The sequence below is a fragment of the Chenopodium quinoa genome, unplaced genomic scaffold, assembly GCF_001683475.1.
Source record: "Chenopodium quinoa cultivar QQ74 unplaced genomic scaffold, ASM168347v1, whole genome shotgun sequence".
Taxonomy (NCBI): domain Eukaryota; kingdom Viridiplantae; phylum Streptophyta; class Magnoliopsida; order Caryophyllales; family Amaranthaceae; genus Chenopodium; species Chenopodium quinoa.
This window is the reverse complement of record NW_018744589.1, coordinates 262,589-273,280: the sequence shown is the minus strand read 5'-3', so window position 1 is coordinate 273,280 and position 10,692 is coordinate 262,589. Positions and strand designations below refer to the sequence as shown.

At 33.3% G+C, this 10,692-nt stretch overlaps 1 protein-coding gene and 1 long non-coding RNA gene across 2 annotated transcripts; one reads left to right on the top strand and one right to left on the bottom strand.

The window, feature by feature from the left end:
• The first annotated feature begins 219 nt into the window (after window positions 1-219).
• Window positions 220-981, top strand: LOC110699533. Its single transcript, XM_021877025.1, has 2 exons — window positions 220-552; window positions 682-981. The coding sequence occupies exons 1-2, from the start codon at window positions 220-222 to the stop codon at window positions 979-981; spliced, it is 633 nt and encodes a 210-aa protein (XP_021732717.1).
• Window positions 982-7,736: 6,755 nt separating this feature from the next.
• On the bottom strand, window positions 7,737-10,501 carry LOC110699517. Its single transcript, XR_002506912.1, has 2 exons — window positions 8,594-10,501; window positions 7,737-8,037 (listed from the first exon to the last, which is right to left on the bottom strand). It is a non-coding gene; the product is annotated as an uncharacterized LOC110699517 (long non-coding RNA).
• Window positions 10,502-10,692: the final 191 nt, after the last annotated feature.

Here is a 10,692-nt window from a genome sequence, read left to right as displayed (position 1 = left end):
AGTTTGCTTGATTAAGTATATATGATTATCATACATATTAATATATGATCTTAATATTAGCAAGCTTTATATTATGCATCATTTGGTTATAATAGTACTGCTTAATTTTATTTTGCCAATACATGTTAATGCCTTTTATTATCAACTATTATACTTTGATATGTATATGTTTGATATTTTATGAGATCTAATTTTGAACTATATGTTGTATAGTGAAAAATGTTGAATCTTGCCAAGCTTGAATTTGTGGCCCTTGATATTACTGGAAAGAACTATTTATCATGGGTGTTAGATGCTGAAATACACCTAGATTCTAAAGGGCTTGGTGAAACAATCAAAGAGGCTAATGAGGCAACACCTCAAGATAAGGCTAAGGCCATGATATTCCTTCGCCATCGCCTCTATGAAGGACTTAAAAATGAAGATTTAAGTGTGAAAGACCCACAAATCCTTTGGAGTAATCTTAAGGAAAGGTATGACCACCAAAAAACAGTGATACTCCCTAGAGCTTGTTATGAATGGTTGAATTTGAGATTACAAGATTTTAAATCTGTTAGTGAATATAACTCAGCTATGTTTAAAATAACTTCTTAATTGAAATTATGTGGAGAAAATATTACTGATGCAGAAATGCTTGAAAAGACATACTCCACTTTCCATGCTAATAATATTATCCTGCAGACACAATATAGAGAAAAAGGCTTTCAAAAATATTCTGAATTAGTATCTTGTCTTCTTGTGGCTGAGCAAAATAATGAGCTGTTAATGAAAAATCATGAATCACGTCCTACTGGCTCTACTCCATTCCCCGAAGCGAATGTGACAACCCATAATGGAAAAGAAACGAAAAACAGAGACCATTCCATCAGTAGTGGTCGAGGTAGAGGTCAAGGTCGCGATCATGGCCAATGGTGTGGTCGCGGTCGTGGGCGTGGTTTTAGTGGATATGGTAGAGGTCGTGGAGGTCATTTCACAAACTAACTTTCTCACCAGAAGTGGGAACGTAGAGATGATAAAGAGAAAAGTGAGACAAATATATGTTACCATTGTGGAGGAAAAGGCCATTGGTCTCGGGTTTGTAGAACAACAAAGCATCTTGTTGAACTTCACCGAGAATCAATGAAGCAAGTAAAGAAATTTGAGGCAAACCTTGTTCTTAAAGATGGTGAAGGTGATTTTGATTTTAGCAATGCAAATCAATTCGATGTTGTTGATTTCCTACTTCCCTGGAAGGGAATAATTTTGATTTTGGCAGTACAACTGATATGTTTATTTTATATAGTATTTTAACCCCGTCCCTTGGTCATAATTAGTAGTGTTTTTGGCTCTTTAGAGCCACTTTTATTACTAATTGGTGTTTTCTAGTGTTTTTGTAGATTTGATTGACTTTTGTAGGGATTTGCACTTTTGGAGCATTTTTACGAGATATTATGGAGTATCTACGAGCATTGGAGATGCACGACCATCCTTCATAGCCCAGGGCCGGTTAGAGCCATCGAACCGGTGATTAAGGGCTCGGTATATGTGATACCGGGGCATTTGGACCGAGTATTCAAGACCCGAAAAGGAAATTCGGATTGGCCCGAAGAATTGGAGCCCAATCGAAGTCCAAAGAGTAGCCCGAGAGTGCCGCCCGGCCAAAGGAGCTCCCGCCCGAAGGCTCGCCCGGCCGGGCGGGGGAAGCAAAGCCGGCGCCCGAACTCGCGCCCGGCCAGGCACGAGAGACATACCTGGGAAGAAAAAGGCGCGCCGGATCGGGCAGGGCCTCACCCGATCGGGCGCGTGTTATTATTAGGTGATTTAATCGTCGTTTAAGTTTGTTTTAGTTTAGGATTCTTGCTTGATATAAATACTTTTCCGTTAAGCAAGTTTAGTACATCTTCTTTTACTCTTTCTTAATTCTTCTCTTAGATTTTCTCTCTCTACTTAGTTTTTAGATTAGTTTTCTCTCTCTAATACTTTGTTCTTTACTCTACTCTTAATTCCAGATTACTTTGGTAACGATTTCTTCTACTTTAATCTCAGTTATTTATTTTAATTCTTTCATCATGTCTTATATTATTGCTTTGATTAGTTTAGATTTAATTATGTGTGAGTAGTTTTATTTCTAGGGTTTGTGGGGATCCATAAATAATATGAAGGGGTAATTTATTGTTGTTGATTTTCAATGCTAGATTAATTTCCTATTGATTGATTTAATGCTCTGTGACTAGATTAGGCCTGATCTTTTATGCATGAGTTTGACAATATTGATTCGAGATTCGAGAAATGAGAATTGATGTTAGGTCTAGTTTCAATAGGCAGGTTAATTTATGTGGAAAGCGTTTCAACAAACGTCATCCGGTGGATTTCTTCAAGCATAGGAAGCTGCCAAACTCATTTGTCACCGATACACTGGTGTCAGATACGCATTCTATCCCTTTACTCTTTTATCTGTGGAATTAACATTTTTTGCAGGTATCGGCGTATACAGAGTGATTTAGGATCGCAGAACGTCTTAAATCATTCTCCGTCCCAATCTACTACTTTGACTATCGTTTTCGAAACTAACGTTTCTACAAACTCAGTCAAAGTGGGGGCTTCTGTAGACACCTAAAAATGTCTCCCCAAAACCAAATCCGGTGATGAACAACCTTTCACCGCCATTATTGGTCGGGTTGAGTATTTAATTTTTGGAGTGCTTAAATCCATATTTCCATTTTATAAACCAACCCAACTCCTAGCCCATTTCCCCAAACCATAACTTATTTTCCTCTTTTCGTGCCTTTAAACCTAAAATAATTCATTTCGTGTCCTTTAAAATCATTCATTTCGTGTCCTTTTTATAAAAATGTTTAATCCAGTTTATTTTGGTCCATAATCTGGGTCCAATGATTGAATAGTTGGATGGGTCTTTAAAAGACCTTTCCAACGATATATTATAAGCCCAAATCCGAGTTATAACGAATAAGTTATGGCCAAAATATTAAACCGAGCCCAAACTGAATGTAAGCCCACCTTACCTACGACCCAATGATCATGTGGAGGGTCCAAATTATTTAATCTCATTCCTAAAAAAAATAGGATTAATTGGAAGCTTCTGTAAGTTTCTAAAAGATCTTAATTATCCTTTTTGAAAAGATAAGATTAAAGAGTTTGAAATTGAATAAAACTCCTTTTTTTGAAAATCCTATTTATATCCGAATTGAAAGACATTCAAAGATAGACAGATATTATTTTTGTGCCTCTTATTTTTTATCCAAATTTTATAAGGTTGGATATCCCTTGAAATTATCTTTCCAATGATATATTATAATATCAATTCCGATCTATAACGGAAAAGATATGAATAAAATGTCAAACTCTATCCAAAACTGACACCGTCCCACTATTTCGGCCATATCTTTACTTCTACAAAATATTTTAATCTGATTCCAATTGTGTTAGAAATTATATTTCAAGAACTTTCCAAAAAATATCTTATTTATCTTATTCCGATTTCTGGATCAAAAGATATGATAAAACAAAAACCGCAAAAACTGTTGTCTATCGCAAGAGTTTTAATCCGATTCGAACTCGATCTTTTCTTGATTCTTCGACCTTATTTTTTCCCTATAAATAGAGGTCATATCACCCCTTTTTCAATCATCAACAAGCTTGATCATCAAATAATTCTCTTCTCCCTATTTAGCCTAAATACTAGCCTCCCTATTCCATAATTGCTTCCCTTAAGCACTCCAAGGAGTTCATACAATACCCACAGTTCTATACTTAAAACCAAGGTGTGAAAAGGTAGAATTAACTGAGGGTTTGGACCAAATCATCTCTACTTTTATTTGATTTAATTGTTTTAATTTGATTTATATTCTTATTGAAGTTACTAATAGTTTATTCATGATGTAGCAATTTAAAGGAACGTGCGGAATGTGAGTAATTAATTAATTTAATTACTCTTATTTTATTTTTAATATTGCTAGTATCATGATTAGGGTTGTTATTATTATTATTATTTGATTTGGCTAACACTATTATTGTTAAATTGCTTCCAATATTAATGTATATTCTATTATTTATTTATTGATCACCATATTGCATGTTTAAAGGGAATATGTAATTGAAAATCATGCCTAATAAGATAATTTAGACAACCGGTTTAGGTTCCTTTTTAATCTTGTTATTTAATTCAAGTGATCACAAATATTTTAGAATAATGCGTTGCATTAATATTAAACCAATTTAGCATAATAATAGTTTAGAGCAAATTGAATATTTTGTTTGTATGCCTTTGAGATCGCAAGAATCATTTTTCACTATAAGAATCGAGTAGATGCCAATACGGGCGAATGTGACTCCATGAATCACTTCGTACCATCATCCCCGATCCTCCTTTTGTGGTTCCGAACCATATGGAGTTAGTAATCTCATGGATTATGAATGGGGTGTAACCTTCACGGGTCAATCGTTGTTGCCTATCGTTGTCCCTTATTCGTGGTTGCCTTTTATGATCCGTGAACGGTTTACAAGTTCCTTAAAAAATTGTTGGCGGCTCCCTACTTTATTTGTCCCTAATCGTTGTCCCTAATAGTAATGTCAATTCCCACTTCCTATGAGTGCCAAGCATATTTACACCATGCTTTTACGTAGGCGCACTTCAAACGACGCCTACAGTGGGAAAAGGGGAATTTGTTTTTTTTTTTTTTTTTAAAAAAACTTCTTTTTTTGTAAAATTTATCAAAATTAAAATTTAAAATAAAAAACTTTGACCGATTTAATGACATGTGTAATTTTACCTGGTATACACAGGTAGGTTGACCTGTTTGGTTCATTTTGGGAGAAAAAAATGCAAACTTTTGTCTATTTTGGGAAGATTTAAAGGTTGGTCCATTATGGGAGAATGGGACAAAGGTTGGTTTGTTGTTGTTAAATTTTTCAATAATAATAATAATAATAATAAATTATAAGAAAATTAAAAAAAAAATTATTAAAAAAAATCGCCTAAATCAGACCACTTTTTGCCAAAAAATTTCATTTATGGTGTTAAGTGCACCCAAGCTAATATTTCAGGGTGTTTTGGCTATGCCGCTTAGTTCAGGATCCGAAGTGCACCTAAGTGTTGAGGCCAATTTTATTTTTATTTTTTTTAAAAAAACTGTGCGGGAAATTTTTTTTATGAGATGATGACACATGTACGTAAGGATAACTACGGACATTACTTTAATATGTAATAAAATAATAAAGTATAGATAGATTATATGGTAAAACACTAAACATAGGTAGTATGCATCTTCTATTCAATTTAAGAATTGGGAATTAATATAGGCACGAATTCTTCTTCACCTTAACCAAGCTCATTTGCGTTCACCAAGGAGAGTTATTCATCGATATCCTTAATTTCTTTCTCCTAATCTTGAAGTTGAGCACTCATTTGCTTAGGCTTAGCCATGGTCTAAGTAGTTTCTCTATTTCAGATATTTAACCATGTTGTTTTGATTGTATTAAATTTGGGCTATTGAAGTTACATTGTTCTTCAGTTGGATCTATGGGCAAGATAGAGTAGTCACTAACTATGGATAGTATGTCTAATGATCCTTGATTATTGTAGCAAGTCTTCCCCTTTCTTGAACACTGTTAAGTTGTTACCTCGTTATTCCATATATTTTACTTTAAAGGCTTGAAAACATGTTTACAAAAAAATAAAATAAAAGGGACACACAAGTGACTTAAACATTGTCATGGACTTAATATTGTCTTGAAAATGAGTTTAAACTAGAACCTTTCATAGTTAAAGTCTCCTAAACCTATAAACAACGACTTCAAATAGAATTGGATGGATCATAAATACTCAATTAAATATAAACTAGACTTGATTACGAAAACAAGCCTAAGGGTGCAGACAAGGCAAATAACGTAGATTTGATTTCAAAATCGAGCTAAATTAGGACTTAAAAAGACTTTTGATTTGAAATTGGATCAGATCTATTGTGGTTGCATGACTGGCCGTAAATGAAAAATTAGATTTGGAAAGAGGCCAACCATGTATGGTTTTATGATTGAGCCTTTTAAGTTAAAGTACGAATTAAAATTAACTAGATTAGACTTTACACAAAATTGGAAGTAGAATTAGATAACTTTGGGCTAAGACTTGACAAAAAATAAAATTGGACTTGGACTGACTTAGACTTGCATGAGACAAATACATTGACTTTGGCTAAGCTTTGGATCAAACTTTGGCTAAGCTTTGTATCAGACTTTGACTAGTAGACTAACTGGAATTTGGTTTCCTTGAAATCGGAAATTGAGTTTCATTCTATTTTGAGACGAGCCAATTTTCCATTTTAAAAATTGTCTTGGTTTTTTTTTATAATATTTGACACATTAATTTAGGATAAATTTGGTTCATAATTATGAAAACTTTATTTATTAGGAAAAAATTTGACTCAAATATATAACTTAATTCAATGGATAATCTAAGCCCATGGGCCTTTGTGGGTGTGACGGCCCGACCCACATGCTTGCACATAATAAAGCCATGGACCCATGTGCTTTCCTTAACAAATCCAATTTTCCTTGCACTTTATAAGTTATGTATAGTATTTAGCTTGTGTAATGCGCGGGTTAAATTTCTTTGATAATATATATTTTTAACTTTTTAAAATCTAATGGTTCTATTAGGATTAGTTGTGGATTGGATTAAAGCCAAAATATGTACTCCATTCATTTTTATTTAAGTGTCCCAATTTGACTTTGTCACTATTCATACAAGCTTTGAGACACGCATATTGTGTGTGCAATACAATAAATTTATATGTTATTTTTTTTCTCCTTAAATATTATCTATTATCATATTCTAATAAAAAAAAAGGATGGTAAGTTTTTTTTTTTTTGTTGTTGTTGTGTGTTTGTGTAAAGATGGTAGTTATACTTACAAAAAAGATAGTATTTTTTACCAAAAAAAAAATATAGGATGGGCATTTTGGGAAAGTAAAATTTATCACTCAAAACCCCTTTCACTTTACATATTACTATACATGCATCAATTTGAATAAAATCAAAGAGTATTTGTTCGATATTAATAAACACATAAGTTAACTTCTGCAAGTCTGCAACCTAAAAGAAAAAGATCAGACATCCCTAATATATACTTAAGTAGTAATAGAATTGAAGGGATGAACCTATCAAAAGCCAAATACTTATGTACTTTGTATCACTACAAGAAAAAGGGGAATTAGCGACGGTCAAAGTAGTCGCAAATCCGTCGCAAAAATGGATTTGCAACGGATTTGCAACTACTTTGGTTAGTCGCTAAAGACCTCGTCGCAAATCCATTTTTGCCACTAATTTTGGAGTAGTCACAAATTTAGCGACGGATTTGCAACGACTTTGCAACTGCTATTTAGCGACTAACTTTGAAATTTTAGCAACTAAATCATTTTCCGTCGTAAAATATTAGCGACGGATTAGCGACTACGTAGACCAATGGTTTAAGACTACGAAGACCAATATTTTGCGACGGATTAGCGACTGCTAAACCAAACTTTTGTGACTATAGAGACTAATTTTTTTTTGTGATGGATTAGCAACTACCGAGACACAGATAATTTCCACTAACCAATCAGTGGCTAAATTTTTTTTTTTCAGTTGGTAGATTTTTGCACTAACTATAAGTATTTTGAGACTGATTTAGTGACGAACAATCAATTGCAAAATAAATAAATAAATAAATAAAGATACCATGCATAAAATCACTAGTGGAAAAATTGATAAAAGTTTCTATACATACATAAATGTTACAATTTCGCAAAGTATAATTTACAATATACAATGTAATATAATTTACAAGTATAAAAAATAACAAACTAGTATAAAATTTATATAATAGCTTTGATCAATATGCTTTAACCGTCGGTGCATCAGCAGCAGTGTCGTGACAATAGGAGCAGTAATAGTGTTGTGGAAACAACGATAGTTTGGTAGCAGCAACAACAACAATTTGACAACAGCAACACCAGCAACAGTTTGGTGGCGATAGAAGCACCTATTTAGTAATAATAGCAGCAACTGTGGCAGCAGTAGCAATAGATATTCAATTTGTGAGAACAAACTTGGTTTTTGCACCACCAACAAAACAGAATAATCTAAGATGTTAGATTATTAGATTTATCATAAAACACATAGCATAACTACACAAGGTACCTATGATGTTTTATTCACCTTCTGACTGCTTACATGCATAATCAAATGCAGTGCTTCATCAGAATACTAAGTATCACGTTAATTGGCTAAATACTCATCTTGAAGTACTTAGTTAAGTGATTTCCATGCCAGCTAAACAATGACTTTTTATCCAGCCCCATCATATTTGCATAAATTCCTGCAATATTGTATTTATTATACTAATCTAGTGTTCTCCATAACCTAAACCTATTCTTCCAGACCCAACTATCACTCTTTTAAAAGATAAAAGTGCAATGAAACAGGAAAATTGAAGTGGTCTTGCAAATCGCCAGATACCTTGTGAGATTTTTAATACAAACTAACCAAAATAGTATGAAATAATGACATACAGTCAAAAAGCAACACATATGCATTATGATATATGAAAAAGATAACTTACAGCATATATCACCAGAGTAGGGCACTTCAATTCCGTATTTTTCTTATATTCTTCATCAAAGCATCATAGGGTTAGCTCTAGGAAGAACGGGGGGTTCAACACTTAAGTAATTATAAGACCAGCCTACAAGATTCACAGCCTAAAAAGCCATAAAAAGTATACCAAAGAACACCAAGATAATTTAACTAACTTCATCTTCAGTTTTTCTATTGATTCGATTGCACATCACACCAATCCAGGCATATATACAAGCACACATATAAATTGAAAAGCGTGTATAAGATGAATGTACACGCACTAATGAGAAGGGAAAAAGGAGGCAGAACACTATACTTATAATCAAAGCTTATGAATTTCAAGTATCATGAAGTATCCCAACAAACAAAAATTTGTTACTCGTATATTCCTCCTTATATGATCAAACTAATATTAGTCATGAGCATGGGTCAAACCCAAATCCGTACAATTTCAGCTAATTCGATAATTAAAACCATCCATAACACTATAATCGCAATAAAATTGTCATCTGCAACATAAAGAGCAATGATATCATCACCAACTAATGATAGAAACTTGTTTAATATTCCACAGTAGCATAAGTGTTCAGATTTATATTGCCCAAAAATAAAAAGCTCGACTTTCAACAACATTGGATATTTAGAAAAGCGTACATCAATTTGTATGATTTATAATTATAGAAGAGGGTGGGGTGATTCCTACATATATCTAGTATTCAAACAAATAATTTCAAAAGACTAGTTCCAATTTCTTGTGAGCAGGATTATCTTAAGTATTACTGCAAAGAAGAGCACATAAGCCATTCATCTGATCATTGTCTATGTCAGAACTACAAACATGAAATATATATCAAGAGAACTCAACAACATATGCAATCACTTCTGATCTTGGGGGCTACAATAAGATAATGAGGATCTTGGCATCAAATGACATATTCTTTGCAAAGAAAAATACCTTTCTAATAAACTGGTAGCTATTGACAATAAACCCACCTTCAATTGCTTGACATTATTAGGGAATTGTGGAAGTAGCATAAAACTTTAGGAATGAATCATATTCATATATATAATATAATATAATATAATATAATGTAAAAGTCATTCATGAACATTAAAAGAAAGTGAACGACTAAACCAAAAGTTTAGGAATAAAATTATTGTTTTACATAGCTTACATCCACTAATGTAATTGCCCATGAGTGTAATGGCAATTTTCTACAACACCATAATTTCAACATTATTCTAGTTCTAGTACATTACAGTAGTAAATTGACAAAAAAAAATGGGTTGGGATCTCAAAAGTGATTAGCTCTTAAAAGGATCTGCATTTCAAGCACTCCATTATAAAATTAATCAAACAGATTCCATGAAAACAAGAACCCCGCAAAATATATAACAAAAAATCATGCATAAAATACGATAATTAGAAGAAAAAAACGCAAGCTTTAACATTGAATCTCCAAAACAATTCAATAATCCCAAATAATGAATTAACCAATTGATCTCAATATATGAAATAGCTAAAATCAATTGATTGAAAATCATATGAATATGAGAACTGGAAAAAATGAGAATAATTAAATTATAAAGGACCTTACATATAGAGGAATCTGATGGTGCCGGTGTTTAAAGAGTTCGGCAACGCGACGTGAGCAGCAAGGGTGGAACGACCGCAATGACAGCGGTGTTAGCAACAACAGCGGCGACGGCAACGGAAGCGGAGGCAGCAACGGCAGCGAGGCAACAACGGCTGTAGGGGGAGTTTTTGTAGTTGTGAGAGTGTGAGACTTGTGACTTCGTGAGTATTGAGTAGCAAGTTAGCAACGCTAGGGTTAGGCTCTGAAAGTTGATGCTTAAAGAAGCATAGGTGGGGACGTGGGATGTGCTGAAGTGCACCATATTATGATGTTATACCCACTAAAAATGCTTAAGGGGTTAACTTAGCTATATTTAGTTCGCTTTATCACACCCTTTGTTCCAAAATAATGCTTATTAATAATAATAAATATTGTTCATCAACATTTTATCACTAATGTTTATTGATAATTAGAGATATTAAGGTAGTCGCATATGTCAGTCGCA

What these genes read in the sequence shown, in the direction of transcription:
- LOC110699533 (XM_021877025.1), top strand. Translation starts at nt 220, where the DNA reads ATGTTGAATCTTGCCAAGCTTGAATTTGTGGCCCTTGATATTACTGGA. An exon ending in GATTACAAGATTTTAAATCT is followed by an intron (nt 553 to 681) that starts GTTAGTGAATAT and finishes ATTATCCTGCAG; the next exon opens with ACACAATATAGAGAAAAAGG.